Below are 22,317 nucleotides of genomic sequence, written 5' to 3'. Positions count from 1 at the left end.
TAGGAGAAAAAAGGTTAATGACCAGTAAACAGTGTTGTAAAGAATCGTATCTTCTGTTTGTACTAGATTGTTTCAAGAAACATATTATATTATTGTCGTGTACTTTTCCTTGTTTCTGAGCCTCCGAGTTCCTTTCCCTCCACTTGATCTGTGACCTGTAACTTCATTTTTCTGTGCATGTTTGCCTCTGTTTTCTATACTAACATAAATAGTTTGTCAATCTTTAATGATTTGATCTCAATAAACTTCATTTGCCTACCGCTGCTTCTGCCTATCTCTTTCCTTCCTTCCTTCTCTCCTTCTTCCTTTACAGAAAACGATGAAAACTCTCGTGAGTCCAATGAGCGTAAAATACAAACCTTGAAACGACACGTTATCTGTGACTTCTGTCTTTTTCAAATGTCACTTTTTTTTACATAAATAATACAATCATAGAGATCATAGATGCTCAATACTGTATAAAATCAGTGCATGATATTGTATAATTTAATAGATTTTGTCAATGTTATTATATTATATCCCCAATATAATCCCAGTATGCTTCTAATTAGTGTGCAACAAGACTGCATAAGTGGCAGAAAATACGATAAAACATAACCTTGAATCTGTGGTTTTTAGTATATATTATTTTGTAGCAAGAAAAAAAAAACAATTATTATTCAATAAAAAACAGTTTAATATGAGAAGCAGCTTATTATGTGCCGGATTGTCAAAGCATTAAATTGTATCATAACCTGTTGAGAAACACAACACATGCAACAATACACCAGTGTTTCCCTGCGTCTGAGACACTTTGCTGCCCAACAGGAGGTCGTCAACTTGAATTGAAAGCGGTGAAATTGTTGAGCAGAAATACTTGCACTGCTCATTTTCTCCTCAGATATATTGTGGCTCTTTATGCTTTATGCTGCCATATTGGAAAAGACACCATTATTTTTGCAGTAGTGCCTCTACTTCTTCTTTTCTGGGGGGAGAAAAAAAAAAAAAAGGTAATAAACCCTCACTGAGCTCATACAAGTTATCTCCTGCTGCCAAATCATCAAATGAAGGGTAATGTTTGAGGGCAAGCTGGTTATATAATAGACACTAAGGCGATATCATCACCTGGAATTGACAGTAGCTTAAAAACCTTATGGAGCAAGTTGTTTGGACAAATTTTTGACTTTTAAACCTTGACGCACAAGCGAGCAGGAATCTTGAATCTTGGTCGACTTTTTTTCCAAAATGAATCAAGATGACAAGTCTCTATGTAAGATAAATTACTACTCATAGAGAGTGTGTGTGTGTGTGTAGTCGTGAGTTAGTATTTATATGAAGTATGTATGTCTGTTTCTTAGTGAGGCACTTGACAAATCCACTCCCACGGCCCACACGTCGCCTGCAGCAAAGACGTACTCCAAATCGGCGGCGGCACCCAGGAACGGCAACGTTGTCCCTGGGTCCACTTTCGTGAGCCCTGCGGCACAGAACAAGCCCTTGTATCAGCCAGGAGGTCCGGGAGGTAGGCTTGCATTTTCTTAGAAATACATGTTCTTATGTGTAGTTTCTTCTTTTAGCCAAGAGAGGGCAGCAACTCTCCTCTATCTGCTGATCAGCTGTAACATCCAATGCAGGATTATTACCTGAATCCAAGTCATTTAAGGTTATAAGCTCTGTATACAGTTAATGAGCTCTTATGATTGGCTTATTCTAAGATTGCTGTAGCTAAACGGATTCTTACATGTAGCAATCCCTGCGGTGGTCAGGATAAATATTTACTGAAAGGCATCATTTAAGGGCAATTATTAGCACTAACTACTAGGACACAGTTTTTCACTTATCAACAGATACACTCATGTGCCTTAATGTGTTTCTCGAGAGGCCCTTTTCATAAATGGCTGTGTAATGGCGCCTCAGGAAAAAGAGTAGAATTGGTTCTCAGTTGGCAGTTGTGTTCATCAGATTAACGTCAGATGTGCTGCGGTCCAAGTCAACAAACTTGTATTTTGTGTCGACCATGTGGAACAGGGCAGTGGTAAGTGACCTTAGAATTAGACGTGAATGACCCATTTTTGGTCAGTAAATATTCGCCAAAAGCAGACGCGATAAAAAGACACACTTGATGTGATTCAGTCTGTAAAGAGGAGTTTGTATAGTGTACTCAATTCATTATCACAATGGACAATACTGACAGTCATTTACAGTCCTGCTGGGATTACTTTATCTTCCTCATACAGCGACAACCGACTCACACGTAGATGTAGATCACACAGATATGACACAACATAGGATGCCACTAGAGAATATTGTTTGTATTCTATTCATTTAAATGGAAGGACGTGGTATGGATAATTGTCTGTTTAATATCTGGAAAACAAGTTCCAGAATTTTCTGATCCTATTTTGGTTACATGATACAAACACTTTGTGCTGCTTTTCTATTTTCTATTGTCATAAAAGTGCAAAAGACACCAGGGTATACTAACAAATACATTTTGTATAACTTAGGAAGAGGCCCATGGCCACATTTTGTATTTTCAGCAGTTTATATATAATATTGTCCTTTGAATATTTCAGGTGAACAAGTATGGAATACTTAATGAATATATTTGTGTGTAAAAACACCCCATTTACCTTACAATTAATGAAAATAGCCCATGAAACAACAATGATCGGATAGTTTTAACATTTCAAGTGCTTTCAGATTTTTAATATACCATGTACAAGAGCTAAGTGGCCTGTGAATGGCATGAGCGGGTCTTTAAATACACTTTAAATACAGTAATTATATGTCAGTAAATTATTTTAAGATTATAAAACCTAACCTGCAATTGCTCACCAACTCAACCTCAGTTAATTCCCACCACTTCTTAGTCTCTGGCCATTGACCCCCTCCATTTATCTGTTCACTGTTTTGGGAGCACTTCTCCTTTGACCTCCCAAGGCTTTAATAATAGATTGTCCCAATCGCTGTCTTCCTTAATATTCCCTCTGAGGATCACCACCACTGACCTCCATCCTGAAAGTCTCTTTGCACTGCAATAGGAAATATTCTTCATCCTCTTCACGTAATGAAAGGAAGAGAGCGGGGCATTATTTTATTATTTTCTGGGTATCAAAAAAAATCTGTCCCTTTTTCAGTACAGGGTTAAAATAAAACAGAATTCAGGCAGGATTATTTAGTGGTTTACGTGATTGTTCACTCATTTTCAATTGGGGGAACATTATTTTGGTTTAACGGTTTAATGGAGCACATTCATGCAATGCCGTTAAAGTAATGACCTATTATTGTACCCCTCTGGTTTAGGTTTTCCAAAGGGTGGAGCAGCTCCTTCATTTGGCAAAGTCACTGGCCCTGCTCCAAGAGGTCCGGACCGCCCCACTCCACAGCCACATCCAGAGGACCTCAACTCTCTTATGCAGCAGGCTGAGCACATCCCAGCCGGAACACGCACCCCAATGTGCAACAAGTGCAACAATGTCATCAGGTAACTAGGGAAAATAATGCTCTAAAATCATACTTAGACTGTGCAGATAGTTGGTCTTTAATTTACAATAATAGATTCCCAGGAATCACCTGTCCCTCGTTTCTTCTCACCAGGGGCCCGTTCCTTGTGGCCATGGGCATGTCATGGCACCCTGAGGAATTCAACTGTGCTCACTGCCACTCCTCCCTGGTCGAGCATGGATTTGTGGAGGAGAGAGGCCAGGTGTACTGTGGAAGCTGCTACGAGCAGTTCTTCGCCCCGACCTGCTCCCGCTGCAACCAGAAGATTCTTGGGGTGAGTTGTAACGTCTAACGTACACAACTTCATCCACTGTAGTATAAGTTAATTATACAACCTAATAAGGTTTAACATCAGCGTTGGGCAGTAATGTGTTACTCTTTTTATGCTATTACTTCACCCAGTAACAAGTAGTGGAAGGGATTACAATTTACAAAAATGATTTGAAGTGTTAAGTGGATTCAGCTCCAAAAGAAACTTGTTGTACATCACTTCATAATCATCATCTGCTTATCCGGGGTTGCGGGGGCAGCAGTCCTAGAAAAAAAGAGTAACCCAGACAGACACTCCTCTCCCCGGCCACTTCCACTAGCTTCTCTGGAAGGATCCCAAGCCAGTGGAGAGATGTAATCTCTCCAGTGAGTCCTGGGTCTGACCCAGGGTCACGGAATTTTCCTCCTGAATCCAAGGTCTGACTAACAGCTGGACTCTCCTCTCCTATACCCTGGTGTAGACTTTCTCAGAGAGGCTGAGGAGTGTGATCCCCTTATAGTTAGAGCACACCCTATAGCCCCCTTTCTTGAGGATAGGCAAAACCACCCCAGTCTGTTGTCTACACAATGTTGCAGTGATGTGTCTTCCACAACGTTCAGAGCCCTGAGGTATTCAGGATAGATCTCTAGTTTGCAAGATTCTCTCCGAGGCTGACTGAAAGTCTTGTTCCATGGTCATAGTGAATAAACATAGCTTTTTAAAAAAACCTGTCCAACACTGCATCATTAAAAAAAAGAAACCTAGATCATTTTAGAACCATAAAATATTAACTTCAACATGCTGTTTCTCAATATGCTTCCTCTGCAGGAGGTCATGAACGCCCTAAAACAATCCTGGCACGTGTATTGTTTTGTCTGCACTGCCTGCCAACAGCCGATCAGGGGCAACACGTTTCACATGGAGGACGGACTGCCATACTGTGAAAAAGGTACCGCAGGAAGTCCCAAAAAGCAACGTCGTGAAGGCGAACCTTGGGTGCAGAAATGCTAATAATACTTTCTGTTGTCAATACTCAGACTACTACAACCTGTTTGGGACCAACTGCCACGGCTGTGAGTTCCCCATCGAGGCAGGCGACAAGTTCCTGGACGCCCTGGGATTCACCTGGCACGACACCTGCTTCGTGTGCACGGTAGGTGCAAAGAAGCAACATCACTTACTGGTTTGCTCAGGTGACATCCACAGTGTAACAAAGGATAGTTTGTTTTGATAGTTTAGTCACGTGTTCTTGGAAAACAGGAGAAACAAGGAAAAGAAGAACTTAAACTTAATAATCTTAAATAGACGGCAACATGTATCTCATCAACTATACCAGCTCAGTTGACCAATGAAACGTGGTCACATGACATAATTGAGAAAGAGTTACCAGGAAATATTTCTAATAGTTATAATAACAACTCTGTCCTCTGTATCTTTGTGTCTTTCCTCAGGTCTGCTCGACTAATCTGGAAGGTCAGGCGTTCTTTTCCAAAAAGGACAAGCCTTTGTGCAAGAAGCACGCCCACACTGTCAATGTCTGACCTGGGGTCAAGCTCTGGTGTCCGTTTACGGCGATTCACATGTCCTTCAGATATTAAATCTCAACAAAATCTGATTACTCTGTATTCTGTTGAAATAACTTTGGGTCAGAGGCTCCACTTTAGGCGTTATTCTTGTGTATTCATTAGCTCTTTTTTGGATGATAATGCAGGTGTACATTTGAATACACTGTTAGCCCCCTTTTCCTCCAGCTCTGTATCCGTGTGAGTGGATTTGTGTCACATGGATTTGTGCTGGGATTGTTTTTCATTTATGCGGGTGGAACGTTCAGCTCTTTGTAGAATACGTGTTTACGGCAATGACCTACTGAACCCCTCAGGGGTCACATATTTAAACATCATTAGAAATGTACTACATCTGTGTCATGCAAATGCAACATCTAGAAATTAGGATTATTTAAGATTTTAAGTATATTTATTTGTGAGTAGTCACCTTACATTCAACGAGATATGGCAAAAGTAAAATTTAAAGGCATTGGGGCCTTCAGAATAAAATTTTATTTGGCTATTAATATTTTGAATTCTTCTAAATTAATATGGTATTTAACGACTCCCAGTAAATGAATGCACTCATTGGTAAAGGATTAAATTCAGCCAGTGATTGAAAAGACAGATCTAGTAGTGATAACAACCAGCATGACATGCTTATTTTAGTAACCATGTGAAAATGTGCTGAATTCATCATTCCTGACAAATGGAATTAATTTTGTGCTGATCAGATCTAACGTAATGTCTTTTTATTATTTTATATATATATATTTTTCAACTTTTGATGCAGTGTGTATGCCAAACTGTCTTTATCAGGATCTGTTCATGTTTTTTTCTGGTCATCTTTTATTTTTAATTTTTTGGGCAGACCTCAGTCTCTTAACACAAAACTATTTTAATATATGCTTCCAGAAATCATTTTTTGCCCTTTTGCCTTTGCACACTTTCTATGTATAAGAGTGTTTGTTATTTGTTTATCCTCTCGTTGGATTAGGCATAAACGAGCATGGCTTTCCTTTCATTTCAAATAAAAGGGTTCAACAGTGACCACAATCAAAGCTGTGGTGTATAAATCTTATCTTCTTTTTAATGGCTGAGGGATTTTACTCAGTATTGTAACTCCTTATCATTGTATTTTATACTTTAATACTTTTATTTACATTTAATTTAACTTTCTTCAACACACTCTTCATGAATTAGCTTTTTCATGAAAAAGCTTTTTAGCTTCTTTTTTTTACTCACTGCATTTTCATTAGTTATATATTCTTCTTCTCTTTTATTTTTATTCCTGATCATTTTTGCTCAGTCATTAGCTTTTATGTCCTTTCCTCATTGCAGAATGTTGAGACTGATGGGCTCTTGTTTTATTAGGGTTCGAGCAACAAGGTTGCAAGAACCCTATTGAAACTGGAAGGATTATTAGGGTTCGAGCAACAAGGTTGCAAGAACCCTATTGAAATGCAAAAGATTATTATTAGGGTTCGAGCAACTTGGTTGCAAGAACCCTATTGTAATCGTAAGAGTTATTAGGGTTCGAGCAACTTGGTTGCAAGAACCCTATTGAAACTGTGAAGATTATTCTTTTTATTAGGGTTCGAGCAACTTGGTTGCAAGAACCCTATTGTAATCGTAAGAGTTATTAGGGTTCGAGCAACTTGGTTGCAAGAACCCTATTGAAACTGTGAAGATTATTCTTTTTATTATTATTATTATTAGGGTTCGAGCAACTTGGTTGCAAGAACCCTATTGAAACTGTGAAGATTATTCTTTTTATTATTATTATTATTATTATTATTCCTCTAAATGAATCGCCTTTTTGAGGCCTTTCCCATACACGAAAACTCACCAATTTTTGCGAGTGCATCAAACCTGGTGTAAATTTACGTCTGAAAGTACTTCGGGGACACTGCGTACAAAATTGGAAGTGGGCGGGGCTTACGAAAATGAAAAACAGCTTTCATCAGGCCGATTTTTCTCGTGTTTCACGTACATGCACGAAAGTTGGTACACATGTTAAGCATGTCAGGACGGTCCAAAAATGTCGTGCTGGCGCCGCTGTAAATCCTACAGGAAGGCCGCCATCTTTGGTTGAATGGCCATTTTTGGCCTATTTTGGCCATTTCGCACCATCGGTATTTGAACGAACTTGTCCTAGAGCTTACATGGGATCACGTTCAAATTTGGTGAGGTCACTGTGGACAAGTTGAGGATCTAAAGTTCCTGAAAACTTTTTTATAAGTATCATGGCGTACGAGAAAGGGGGCGTCAAAGTTGGTGAAAATTTAAGATTTTCGCCACAGGCAACAAAACTCTTATAACTTTGCGATAGAAGGTCCGATCTTAACCAAACTTGTGGCGATAGATGATGGGCCCTTGCTGAAGATGCCTATGCAAAAACTGTTAAGTTTGTAAACATCGCCTCCTGGTGGTGGCAGAAAATCTAAAAAAAAAAGTTACTTTTACAATTTCGGGAATAACTTTTACAGAAATGATTGTATCAAACTCAAAATTGGTTAAAAGATTCTAAACACAAGGTAGACTATGCGTGCTCAATATGATGGCGTATCGTTACATGATGTTGCCATGGTAATGATGCAAAGTCGGATTTTTGCGACAAAAAAACAAACTGCTACCACTTTGCGAATCCTAGTCCAATCTGAACCAAACTTGCTAGGATTGATGATAGTCCGGCCCTGAAGACACCTATATGAAAATATTCACTTTCAAAAACAGCACCCCCTGGTGACGGAGACAATATGACCTCTGGTATTTGAATGAATTAATCCTAGAGTTCTTGTGCGATCACCTTTAAACTTGGTCAGGTCACTGTGAACCAGTTGAGGAACTTAAGTTATCAAAAGTTTTTTAAAATGTCTCATGGTGTACGAGATAGGGGGCGCCAAAGTGGGTGTAAATTCCTATTTTTCACTACAAAAAGCGAAACTCTTATAACTTTGCGATGGAAGATCCAATCCCAACCAAACTTCCTATGATTGATAATGGGTAGTTGCTGTAGGCGACTATATTGCCGAAAACAATAAATTTTGAAAACAGCGCCTCCTGGTGGTGGTAGAAAATACAAAAAAAAAAAAACTGTCACAACTTTGCCAATCCTGGTCCAATCTGAGCCAAACTTGCTAGGATTGTTGATAGTCTGGCCCTGAACAAACCTATGTGAAAATATTTCAAGTCAAAATCAGCGCCCCCTGGTGAAAGTGGACGGGCCAAAAACCTGCTCCACCCCCTAAAACTTGTGGTCCTGAGGAGCACGTTTAATGTACATGCACGAAACTTGGTACACGTGTTCCTTAGGTCGGGCCGGTCAAAAAAGTCAGCGTAGCCTATGCTCTAAAACTAACAGGAAAGCCGCCATCTTGGATTGAAAGTAAATGCTTTGCTGATTTTGGCCATTTCACACCAATGATATTTGAACAGATTTGTCCTAGATCTTTCATGGGATCACCTTCAAACTTGGTGAGGTCACTTTGGACAAGTTGAGGATCCAAAGGTATCAAAATCTTTTCAATAGGTATTATGGCGTAAGAGTAAGGGGCCGGCAAAGTTGGTGAACATTTTAATGTTTCGCCACAGGCAACAAAACTCTTATAACTTTGCGATAGAAGGTCACATCCCAACCAAATTACCTAGGGTTGATGATGGACCATTGCTGAAGAAGTCTGTGAAAAAAACGTAAATTTTGAGCACAGTGCCTCCTTGTGGTAACAAAATATACAAAAAAAAACAATTTCGGTTATAACTTTTACAGAGTTAATCGTATCAAACTCAAAATTTGGGAAAACATTTAAAACACATGTTTGATGATGCGTGCTTAATATGATAACAAATCGTTCAACGGTGTTGCCACAGCAACACTGCAAAGTCAGATATTTGTGACAAAAAACAAACTGCTACAACTTTACGAATCCGAGTCCGATCTGAACCAAACTTGCTTGGATTGATGATAGTCTGGCCCTGAAGACGCCTATATGAAAATATTCACTTTCAAAAACAGCGCCCCCTGGTGACAGCAGACACTATGACACCTGATATTTGAATGAACTAATCCTAGAGTTTTTATGCGATCATCTTGAAAGTTGGTGAGGTCACTGTGAACAAGTTGCCGAGCATAAGTTCCTGAAAGCTTTTTAAAATGTCGCTCGGTGTACGAGATAGGGGGCGCCAAAGTTGGTGTTCATTCATATTTTTCACAACAAAAGGTGAAACTCTTACAACCCGTAAAACTTGTCCTCCTGAGGAGCACGTTGAATGTACATGCACGAAACTTGGTACTCACGCGTTCCTTAGGTCCAGACGGTCAAAAAAGTCAGCGTAGCCGAAGCTCTAAAACGAACAGGAAAGCCGCCATCTTGGATTGAAAGTACATTTTTGGCAGATTTTGGCCATTTCGCACCAATGGTATGTGAACGCACTTGTCACAGAGCTTTAATGGGATCACCTTCAAACTTTGTGAGGTCACTGTGGACAAGTTGAGGATCTAAAGATATTAAAAGTTTTTCAAAATGTCGCATGGTTTTTGAGATAGGGGGCGCCAAAGTTGGCGTTCATTCATATTCTTCACAACAAAAGGCAAAACTCTTATAACCCCTAACACTTGTCCTCCTGAGGAGCACGTTTAATGTACATGCACTAAACTTGGTACTCACGCGTTCCTTAGGTCGGGACGGTCAAAAAATTCAAAGCAGCCTAAGCTCTAAAACGAACAGGAAAGCTGCCATCTTGGATTGAAAGTAAATTTTTTGGAGATTTTGGCCATTTCGCACCAATGGTATGTGAATGCACTTGTCACAGAGCTTTAATGGTATCACCTTCAAACTTTGTGAGGTCACTGTGGACAAGTGGAGGATCCAAAGATATCAAAATCTTTTCATTAAGTATCATGGCGAACAAGAAGAAGGGTGGCAAAGTTGGCGAAAATCACGATTCCTCGCAACACACAACAATCTCTTATAACTTTGCCATGGAAGGTCAGATATTAACCAAACAAGTGACAATCGATGATGGACCCCTGCTAAAGATGTCTATGCAAAAACTGTAAATTTTGAAAACATCGCCTCTTGGTGGTGGCAAACACTAGGAAGTCTGGTATTTCGCAACACACAACAAACTCTTATAACTTTGCGATTGAAGGTCAGATCTTAACCAAATTTGTGATGATCGATGATGGGCTTTTGCTGAAGATGCCTATGCAAAAACTGTAAATTTTGGAAACAGTGCCACCTGGTGGTAACAGAAAGTACAAGTTCACAATTTCCCTGATAACTTTAACAAATTTCCTTGTATCAAACTCAAAATTTGGGAAAACATTCAAAACACATGGTAGATGATGCGTGCCTAATATGATAACAAATTGTTCAACAGTGTTGCAATGACAACACTGCAAAGTCAGATATTTGCGACAAAAAACAAACTGCTACCACTTTGCGAATGCTATTCCAATCTGAACCAAACTTGCTAGGATTGATGATAGTCAATCCCTGAAGATGCCTATATGAAAATATTCACTTTCAAAAACAGTGCCCCCTGTTGACGGCAGACAATATGACGTCTGGTATTTCGCTACAACAACAAACTCTTATAACTTTGCGATGAAAGGTCAGATCTTAACCAAACTAGTGACGATCGATGATGGGATCTTGCTGAAGATGCCTATGTAAAAACTGTACATTTTAAAAACAGCGCCTTCCGGTGGTAACAGAAAATACAATTTCACAATTTCCCTTATAACTTTAACAAATTTCATTGTATCATACTCAAAATGAATGAAAACATGTAAAACACATGGTAGATGATGCTTGCTGAATATGATAACAAATCGTTCAACGGTGTTGACATAAGAACACTGCACAGGACCCACACTACTAAGTGGTTTGTCAGTGCAGTAACCTTTGTTCGCCACATGATGGAGGCATTTGCCTACAAATCTATCAAATCGAACATTTACAGTTTCTCATGCTGCTCTAATTGGGATTGTTGTATCCACTTGAAACTTGATATGTGAGACCTCAGACTCGCCCTGAACATGTCTGTAAAACGTGACCTCTCCACAGGAAGTAGACACGCCCAAAACAGGAAGTAAAGTGTAACATTGTCTGATATGCACAAACCTTGATATGTGAGTCAAGGGACTGTCCCTGAACACGTTTACGGACACACCTTTCACCCAACAGGAAGTCACTCTGACTTTGCTGCTGGGGATATTGAGCAAAGACTTAAGACTTCAGTACATCTGTTTGACATAACAGATTGTACCAAACTCATTTAATATAACGCTCTTATGTTGAGTGTGCATAATTATCATGTATGAAATATGAATATAAAAACACTTTTGCAACACAAACATGCAGAACACTGATTTTACTACACTTCAAGAAAATGTATGCATTAGGACAACTTTACAACTGCAGCTCACATGACATAGCCAAAAAAAACAACCAGGAAATTGAAAGGAGTACAATTTCACAAACTTTTATTTAGATTGCAAAATAAAAATAGCCATTATTTCTGACATACTTAATACTTCAGTAAGTGTAATACACATGGTAGAGAATTCCAACAGTATACACATTGAGCAACAGTGGAGAGAACTCCACTGTTTAAAAAGTTTAAGAACAAGAAGATATCTCAAACAGAACCAGAATCAAACATGTGCAGCCATCTGCCTTGAATGGTTGGGGTGGAAAAGTGAAAGAGGTTACAGGGGAGATGTGGGGGGGCAAAAAGAGGGGAAGACAAAGTTATAATGGAGGAGCAGGGTAGAAAGAAGAGAGAGAGGGACAGAGACATACATAGACAAACAGCAAATGCATGACAGTGTTGGACATACATTTATTCAAACAGTAACATAATTGTTTTATTACATTGTCTTCATGATGTGACATAAATACAAATTTAAATAAATATACACAAACACAACCTACAACCCAGAATACACAGGTATCTGCACAGCAAAACAAATAGGTAATTAAATAGGTAAAAACAACAATATCATTACACTAACAATATCAATACAACAGCAATTTCATAGTGTATTAACACATTTTATACAAAAAACACAACAGCAATTCATGTATAGCAATAACACATTTCATACCACAAATACAACAGCAATTTCATAAACAGCAATGACACATTACATACAACAAGTACAACAGCAATTTCATATACAGCCATAAGACATCTCATACATTTCACACATTTAAATTCATAATGTAGTAACACATGCCCACAAACTATTCATCAAAGAGACTGAAAACAACTAAAACATTGATTATTCCAGTTGTCGTTTTGGGTCAAGCACCCACAATGTGGAGGCACAGACTGTAATCACTTCAATAAACATAAGACTGCCTCATGATCACTAAAGTATGTAGGCAGCACTAATGATTCTGCCCCATTATCTGCTCTTTTAACGTAAATGTGATCAATTAAAGTGCCCTTCTCTGTTGTTGCTTTTGTTACAATTTGCATATATCCTTTCGCTGTTAAAAGTGGACAGGTTGCTGATAATTTCAAAATATCATCATTAAAGTCTCCCATGACTGCAATGGTTCCATTTACTGAATCCAGCCAATCAAGAAAGTTGCCTAAATTTGTCTTAAATAATGTCATGGGATAACATGGTGGTCGATATATAACTGCAATAACTAGATTATGTGAAGTAAATTTGGACACTATGCACTCCAAATTAAAAGGAGGAACTTCTTGTATCTCAAATTCTGTGTTTGGTGCAATATAAATGCCAACACCACCATGTAGTTGATCTTTTAATGTAACTAGTCTGGGGTCATCACTACTGTAAGATGAACTGCGTGAACAACCATAAAATCTATAACCCTCAATATTTATTGATTCCATTGAAAAATCTGCTGCTAACCATGTCTCAGTGACAGCAATACAGTTCAGCTGTAACTGCTGTGTACACAACACCAAATCTGGCACATGTCGAGTCAATCCCTGCACATTCATCAAAAAAACACCAAACCTGCTTGCCCTCAATTGCTGCCCTAATAAACTATCAACTAAGAATGGAGACATTGTTTGGATTGCATCTTTAATGTCACCCCTACAATAAATCTTCTTCTCGTCAAACTGTTCAATAATCAAACCTGACAAACTCCTGACTCGACTTAGAGCAACATACGCCTGTCCAGCTGCAAATATCTTGTCAAAACAAACAACAATATTATTTACTGTGATGCCCTGAACTTTGTGTATTGTACACGCCCATGCTAACTTAAGTGGGTATTGACGTCTCAAACCACCTTTCTTACAAGCTCTCTCCTCCTCTGGAGCAATAGCTGTAGAACCTGCTACATCAGCTGAAACACTTGGTGATTGTCGTCTCCTCTCTGCACCTACATTCTCATCATCAAATTTAACATAAACCTTTATTGGAAACTGAACACGCTCTGATTTGACGATACGTGTTACAACACCACAAGCTCCATTCACCAGGCCATCACTCACATCAACATTTTGGCACAACATCACACGTGCACCCTCACCTAACAACAACTGTTCAGCCAAATAAGTATTCTTAGCTTTAGCATGATGGCCTTGAATTAATTCCAACTTCCCTGTTCTCCTGTTGTTCTGAAAATCCTGAGCTTCAATAGTGACATAGTCACGACACACATCATACAAACGCTGAATATTATGTGCATTGACTTGTTGATTTGTCGCATAAATGTGTAAAGCTGAGCTGACTTCACCAGTTTCACAATGTTTTAAAGTGTCAACATCACTTCTTAACATTGGTGTCCCTTTGCTATGAATCCTAACCCTGTTCAACAATTCCGCAAACGCACTGTCTTTTTGCCTGATTACTTCTGTTAAATGCACAACTGAAAACAAAGACCACAAGTCAATATTCAAATCCTCCACATACAGGGGTTTTCCTCTTACTGGAGGTAACTGGTAAAAATCTCCGACAGCAATGACACAAATGTTTCCAAATGGGAGGTTACCACTCTGTTTCATTTGCCGTAATCTACCGTGAATATATGCCAAAAGATTGGCATTTACCATTGAGATTTCATCTATTATCAAAATTTGCAAATCAGTGAACTTTGCACGGAGAGAATTGATCTTTTCTTCACCTAGTGGACTGTACGGTAAGCGTACATCAACTCCAATACTGAATGTGTGGTGAATTGTTGCTGCATTCAGATTGTATGCAGCAATACCTGTTGGTGCAGTTATTAAAACACTCACATTGTCAGGATTACTGCACAACGGTGATAATAACCTCATTGACTCGTACTGAATAGCTTTGATTAAATGACTTTTACCAGTTCCAGCACCACCTGTAATAAAGACATGTAGAGGAGGTGGATTTTTCCCTGAACACTTATCTAAACACCACTGCCGAGTTTGATAAAAAACACGCATCTGTGTATCATTCAAAGACCTAACCAATGACAAGCCATCACTCCTACACATTACATTGTTCATTTTTTCCAAATGTTGTACCTGTTCACGATTAACAGCTAAATCTGGAATATGCTCCTGCTGATCGACCTCTGCTTCCTGTCTCTCTGCCATTTCCTCCACAGCCTCTAAACGTTCCAACTCCTGTTCTGGACACAATTGACACCACGCATCTTCTTCCACACCATCTAAATTAATCCTATTTTGAATATCGTCTAACATGTCTGCATCAACTTCAAACCTGCTCCTATTATCATCAACCACTGTTTTTACTTGATGTACAGATCCGTCACACAACACAACATTACCATTGTTATAAAACTGTTGGAATGTTTCAAAACCCTCTGGTTTTAACTGCTCATCAACACGATATGGCATGAACAACTGTAATCTACTCAAATGAAACAATTCTGGATTTTTTGTTACTGAGAACCGAGCATAACGCACTACAGCAGGTTCTGTTCTGACTCTCTTTGTAACAAAACCACAATTGTTGCTCAACGCAATTTTTGTTTTACAGTTTTCATTTTTACTTAATACCCGATACTCTGAAGCAAATGTTGCAATACACATGTCATTAAATATGCTATCATTGGGCCTGTTCTTATACCTGTCAACCAAACTGGTCATCCACATCTCTTCTGTGTTAATATCATTTGTAGCTGCCCTTTGTTTTAACACATTTAAAGGCAAACTCATCTTTACTACATTCTCCCCCGTTGGTACAAACATGACCTTCCTAGAACACTCCTTCAAATGCATATTAGTCAACCTATAAACTGCTTCCTGAGCACACACATCCCTGTTGTGTAAATAAACACCACCTAGTTTTTTTAGAGCCTCTTTAGCACTAACATTACCATCTTTAGCTGCTTCCCTTTGGGCATTTGATAATAACAACCCCATTTCCTTTTCTGCCTTTGAAATGTATGAAATGATATACACAACACATGCATAGGCATCCACCACATACTGAATGTCCAAGTTTGCATTCCAACACTTCAAAAGTTGCTTATTATACTGATTAACCCAAGCCTCTTTCACCTGCCTCTTTAACACTACTTTGGTACCTGTAGTCGTTCGATTGAATGCATCTTCAAATGCTTCCTGAGTTACATTTAAAGTTTCAAACAACTGCTCCACTGTATCAAAGCTCTGATTTTCATCCGACAGTGCTTCCTTAATTTTTGCCAAAATTTCATGAGCCCTTACTTTACGCGCCTTCCTTTCTTCAAAATCACGCTCTTTACATTTAAGGCACACAGTCTCTGTTGAATCAGTTTTTTCACAATTACATTTTTCTATCTCCTCATCAACTTTAACACGACTAATAAATGTTTGGGCAGATGCTGGCCTCGGAAAATTAAAACGGCACACTGTGTTTTTCTTTTTACATGTTTTAGAGTGGCGCTTTGAATGCACCTGCACAGATGACACAATGTCCAATAATGTGTCATCATCAGAGGGTAGTTCACTTGTAACATATTGGTCAATAAACTCAACTACCTCTTCATCTGAGTTTTGGTCAATTAAGGGAGCATTCTCAATCCAAAACAGGCAATGTACATGTGGAGACCCGCGCTGCTGAAATTCAACACGATAAAAATAGTCCTTAATTTTACCTATAGGGTTTGAGGGAGACATAAGGACTTCCCTCAAAAAACAATGCCATCGAAAATCAAACATTCTAGCTGCAGTTACAGGATTACGACGCAACAACTCACATTTGTCTGCCCACTGTAACTCCTCAGCTGTCTGTTCTCTCCCTTCCTGTTTCAAAATACTACCGAGTAAGTTTGTCCAGCGCATGTCTGCTGCAGAAAATGAACAAAACCAAGTGGGTACACCAAGCTGACGCACACATGCAAGTAAATCACGCTGCGCTGCCTGCCAAAATGAAGGAGTGCCTCTAATAGGCTTAAGGAAACGATAACCATCATCAAACTCTAACAACTTCCTTAAAGACTCCTCATTATTCACCACATCTCTAACTCTTTTAGGAACATGACTTCCTTTGCCTTTCCTCAAAGCTATAGACACATTTGACACAACCTGCTCCAACTCTGACATGTACTGTGCAAAAAAAATATACTCCACATTCTGGGCAAACCTGCCATCAGCATGAAGAATGCGGTTATTGAAATAGCGCGACAATGTCAACCGATGCTCTCTATTGTCATGAAACACAGAATGTCCCTGTGGAAACAACACTGGAAAACATTTAGCTTCATTCTCACGATTAGAAAGTAACTTCACAGGACTGTTACCTTCTGCTGGAGCCACATTAAAAACACCCTCATAATACTGATCAAGTGTTTCCTGACCAATATCTACAGGCATGAGACAAGTGTCCTGAAACATACAATGTTGCTGCCTGTCATGCAACAGTTCATCCTCACCTTCATCCACCTTGGCAGGTGTTTCATCCTTTCCAACACAAACATCACTATCCTGTACTACACTCTCATTCTCTTGTTCGCGACAAAAGTCATTCAGCCAGTCTTCATTAAAATCAACATCTTTATAGTACATGTTATTCTGTTTCAAATACGACAAAGCCTGCCTTATACGCATTGTATCAACATACTGATACTCATAATGTCCTTTATACGTTAGCTTACGCTTGAGTTTCACACGCAACAAAGACCCCTCCATGTTTGAGCGAGGAAGCAAATTATTTGTCTCCACAATATTTGCTGGGACACACGTCACTGGTCCATGAACACCGTTTTGTCCTCCTTTAGGCAATGCCAACACTTTCATAAATGGAATGTGCAACGCTATCAAATGTTGCTCTAAACTGTTCAAACAAGCCAATTCAGGAGGAACATCATGAACATCTAAATTATTAACAACACACTCAGGAGGAATTTGTTTATTATTTATTTTGGAATGACACGTACGACAAATCCACAACTGACCTCTAGGTGACTGTAACAACTGGCATGGACTTACACAAATCTCATTGCATGTATGCAAATATTTATCTGAAATACATTTGTCTGCAATTAACGCCATGTCGTCACTGTTATTATAATTGCTTCTTTTACAGCTCAAAACCTGATATTGAAACAACAACCTTTGACACACACAGCACACAAAATCTGGTCCATCTTTAACTTTACACAAAAATTGCTGTATTACAAAATCAAAATCTGCTGGCTTGTTTTTTAACTGCTGCCTTTTCACTTTGTTGACTGCTTTAACACGCAACTGGATCTCTGGATCACTATGATACTTTTTTTTGCTCAGCTCTTTTTTTTTCTGTCTATGTGTTAAATCACTTGTATATTGTACTTTGCTTTTGGCTTTCAAACTCTCTCTATACTCAACATCTTGCTTATACTTCATTTTACTCACTGTTTTAACCATCTCCCTGTGATGAATATCTTGCTTATATTTTTTTATGCTAAAGGCTTTAACCATCTCCCTGTGCCTAACATCTTGCTTGTATTTTATTTTGCTACCTGTTTTAACCACCTCCCTGTGCCTAACATCTTGCTTGTATTTTATTTTGCTACCTGTTTTAACCACCTCCCTGTGCCTAACATCTTGCTTGTATTTTATTTTGCTACCTGTTTTAACCACCTCCCTGTGCCTAACATCTTGCTTGTATTTTATTTTGCTACCTGTTTTAACCACCTCCCTGTGCCTAACATCTTGCTTATATTTGATTTTGCTATCTGCTTTAACCATCTCCCTATGCCTAACATTTTGTTTGTACTTTTGTACACTACTCTGATTACATTTGTATCTAACCATTGCATCTTCATGATATCTACGTTTAGACCTTTCTTGACGTTTCAGCTTCTGTAACACATTTTCTTTATATTTAATTGTATTTTGATAGAAAACTTTCTTTTTCAAATACTTTGAAAAACAATAGTTTGTGTTTGTGGCAGTTGTCTCTACCTCTACATCACAGTGTTGTCTAAGATTGTAGCCTGTTGTAGCCTCACCTACTTTGCAGTAACCATAACAAAACTGTGACTGTGGCTGATGAACACAAACAACAGTCTCATAGTGGTTACCATTGATATTATCTAAGTACACTGCCTGACTGGAAAACTGCCTATTCTTACAACTATATTCAAGCCAGCGATCACCAATGTAAGTGAAAATGGAAACTCCTAAACAATCTGCTGCTGCTTGAATCTCAACCTCTGTCGCCCAACTGCCGACATAACGCATCCTTGACTTACTGACATAATCTGACACTGACGAGAACTCACTTCTCAAAATGCTCTCATAAGCTACAGCATTGTCTTCTAATTGTTTAACTACAGCTAATCTAATTTTCCTGTGATTCTTTTGTGAACCACAAACAGCTTGACTGACTGATCTAAAAAAACAGTTGCCATCACCAACTATTGTGTCCTTTTTGCACGGAGCCCCCAACACACCAACTATTGAAAACAAATCGTCGACTTTCTCTGACTCAACATGTAATTTGTCACATAAAGTTCGAGCTACATCATTACGAACAGGGTTAAACACCAACTCCTTAACTGTAACCTCACTAACAAATGCTACATCTGAATCAACTGGGTCACTCCTTTTAAACCTCTTTGAGGTACGAGTAGGCATTTTAGTAGCCTTGCGCTTTGCACCAATCTTCCCTGAAGATGACTGGCTACCACCACCATCTACTTTCACAGTGACACGAACACCAGCAATCTCAAACAACTTCTGTGTCCCTCTGAATCCTGCAGCAAAACAGCTAACATGCTGAATCAAGTGTTCAAGACTACTAAAATACACAACAACACTCTTTCCGTTGGGATGCACCATCCCATCTGCACTGCGTGCATGAGAGTCAACAACAGCAAACCGTTCCCCTTCCCTAATAATCCCACAAGTACGGGATAACAATGTGAAAAAGCAAGTGTCATATTCCATACACATCTTTTCCAAACCGTCCTTGAGAGTTGTGCACACACCTGCATCAATAAACTCTCCCTCAACCACATTGACATCCCCAGTCACAAAGTCACCATACTCAAAATCATAACTATGGCCATCTTTATCTAACTGCTTTGGTAACTCTGGAATACACGGGATAGTGTGCCCACCACAAATCAAGTTATTGTCACGCAAAGATGTGTAAATCTTGTCACCACAAACAACAGCCTTGTCCAGATGTCTCGTTTGCCAAGAAAACACACTCTTGGTCTTATGCATTGCCATGGCAGCCAAACTTACTGCCATACACTGTACACCTCTATATTTAAAACGCTGATCCCCCTGATGAAAGGATCCCCTCACAGAACGCACCCCAAAACTTCGCGGCACAGTATCAAAGCACCCAAAAGAAATGGAACCCTCACTGTCTGTATCAGAGATCACTGTGACCTCATCTACACATGCCCCAACAGACCCTGAACCTTGGGCTAGTGGCAAAGTATCAGTCCACCCAAAAGAAATGGAACCCTCACTGTCTGTATCAGAGACCACTATGATCTCCTCTTCACCTGAACTAACAGACCCAGCATCAAACGTTACCGGCAAAGTATCAACATTAGCAGCGACCTTACTTTGGATGAGGTCTGGGGAGCTGTGCAGAGGGGGACAGTCTTCAATGGTCACAGGTGATGGTCCACTCATCACCTCCACAACATCTGCAGCTGCAACCTGCTACAAAACACACTGAATGTTAGACTCACCATGACTTCACAATAACTTCATCACTATGTTACAACTGCCACAATGTTTGAGCACTATCAACACTAACTAAATTCTTTATAAAATCATAATCTAAATAAAGACAAACCTGCTGAGAAGTACGCCTCTTCTTGAAGACAATGCGTCTGCGGGGACGCTCCACAGGGACCTCCTGATGAAAAAAAAACAATCAATCTTGTTACACATTGTAACACAGCTGTATCTGTACATTTATAACAGCCCGGACTTGTGATACTTTTCAGGGAATCAAATATTGGAAAATTCAACATTTGCATATGCAAGTCAATCTTGACCATAAACTACTAATATAAACAGTGAAATTTGTTTAACAGAATACATTTATATACATTCACACAATCTGCCCTTACCTCCACAGCCTTGGGCACTCCAGGCCAATCCCCCACTTCCACCTTAGACAAAAACAAAATAGAACACAGCAAACACATTAACTGTATGCCCTTCCACAATTTACTGCCCAACACCAGAAATAAAATGTAACACGCTCAACCAGCTGGTTCCCACAGCCCTTCCAACTTACAGTATGAATAAAATAACAAGGTGTTGCATAATCCATTCATAAAATTATACAACTTTCACACAATGTGCACTTACCGACACAGCCTTGGGAAGTTCAGGCCACTCCTCCACCTTCACCTTAGAAAAAAAAACAGCAAACAAATTACTTCCATGTTTTTACACAATTGACTGCCAAACACTAGAAAACAAATACAACGTCTCAAACCTTCTGTTTCCCACAGCTCTTCTTTGAAGCAAAAGGGCTCCTAGGACGCTTGACCCCCTAAAAGAATAATAACAAAATGCTTAAATTGCAACAACTTCAAATAATGACATCAGTCTTGACAGTTAATTTTTCCAAATTGAATCAATGGCTAATAAACACTCTTGCATGCACATTACCGTTGGTCCCTTGGCAGAAGTACTGGGCTCCTTCTGATCAAGATTGCCCGGACGGACACTGTCCATCATCTCCAACATTGGTGGGCTGAACCACACAGGAGTGAGAGGGATGTAACAATCCTTGTGAGACAAAAAAGAAAGAATTTTAGTCACAACTTCCGTTGAGAAAACATACAGATAGATACATCAATCAATAAACATAGATATCAAAAGGTGAATTAAAAAACAAAACATACCCTGAGCTGAACCTTCCCTCCCTTAGGGGGCGAGCTGCTCCCCTGTAATGAAAAATATAATTTTATACATGTACATTTTGACCATTTGTGCAGTGAATTGCTTGGAAATGTTTCTGTTTCTCCTAAAACACAAAGTGTGCAACTCATTTACCGTCCTGCGTGGTTCAACCACCTTCCAATCCAATGGGTTGTGCAACGGACGTGGAGAGCGGGCCTCTCCAACCACAACCAACCTCGGAGCCAGACGAGGAGCAGGAGCAGGAACAGCTGGCAACATGCTACGCGACTCCTCCTGTGCAACAGCCATCGCTAGCTCCAGACTGCATTTGTCGCATAGCAATGTCACCAGCGTCCTCATCCCAGATCCATCACTTAGGTGCACCTGCAAAAAAATGAGATCAAACTCAAATTAACAGCACTGTCAATACTGTTGCTAATCTGCAAACAAACTTTGTCTGATCAACTTATTAATAATGATGATAATAATAATAACACATTTCATTTATACAGTGCTTTAACAAACTCTGAAAAAAAAAATAGTATATATGTAAAGGTAAGAAAGGACAATAAACAAATCATTTCCACTTACCCCATCCCAACTCCACAGGTCACGCTGGCTGAGAGGAAAGAACTCTGCAATAGAGTAGTACCTCACACCTAAACAAATAAATATAATGTTTGTTTAAATAAAATAAAATCTGTTTGCATCATATTAATTTAAAAACATTCTGAATGTGACAGAAATGAT

At 39.2% G+C, this 22,317-nt stretch overlaps 2 protein-coding genes across 5 annotated transcripts in view; one reads left to right on the top strand and one right to left on the bottom strand.

Moving 5' to 3' along the window:
- Window positions 1-6,341, top strand: part of pdlim5b (PDZ and LIM domain 5b) — a 34,187-nt gene extending 27,846 nt beyond the window's left edge. For all 4 annotated transcript variants that reach the window (XM_058617299.1, XM_058617302.1, XM_058617300.1 and 1 more), the window contains 6 exons: window positions 1,338-1,501; window positions 3,286-3,466; window positions 3,580-3,760; window positions 4,565-4,685; window positions 4,774-4,889; window positions 5,188-6,341. In XM_058617299.1, the coding sequence (XP_058473282.1) occupies window positions 1,338-1,501; window positions 3,286-3,466; window positions 3,580-3,760; window positions 4,565-4,685; window positions 4,774-4,889; window positions 5,188-5,277 (853 nt within the window). In that variant the 3' untranslated portion in view covers window positions 5,278-6,341. The remainder of the gene's footprint in view (window positions 1-1,337; window positions 1,502-3,285; window positions 3,467-3,579; window positions 3,761-4,564; window positions 4,686-4,773; window positions 4,890-5,187) is intronic.
- A 5,567-nt stretch (window positions 6,342-11,908) lies between these two features.
- On the bottom strand, window positions 11,909-21,059 carry LOC131445864 (uncharacterized). The gene is made up of 4 exons (XM_058616573.1): window positions 21,028-21,059; window positions 20,784-20,825; window positions 20,504-20,566; window positions 11,909-20,367 (listed from the first exon to the last, which is right to left on the bottom strand). Exon 4 carries the CDS (start codon window positions 20,335-20,337, stop codon window positions 12,628-12,630), a length of 7,710 nt encoding a protein of 2,569 aa, XP_058472556.1. The 5' UTR covers window positions 20,338-20,367; window positions 20,504-20,566; window positions 20,784-20,825; window positions 21,028-21,059; the 3' UTR covers window positions 11,909-12,627.
- Window positions 21,060-22,317: the final 1,258 nt, after the last annotated feature.

Source organism: Solea solea, chromosome 19 (assembly GCF_958295425.1).
Source record: "Solea solea chromosome 19, fSolSol10.1, whole genome shotgun sequence".
Lineage (NCBI taxonomy): Eukaryota > Metazoa > Chordata > Actinopteri > Pleuronectiformes > Soleidae > Solea > Solea solea.
The sequence above is the reverse complement of the archived record's forward strand: the minus strand, read 5'-3'. Positions and strand labels throughout refer to the sequence as shown.

Excerpts from the sequence above, each read along its gene's own strand:
- LOC131445864 (XM_058616573.1), bottom strand. The coding sequence starts at position 20,337 with ATGAGTGGACCATCACCTGTGACCATTGAAGACTGTCCCCCTCTGCAC.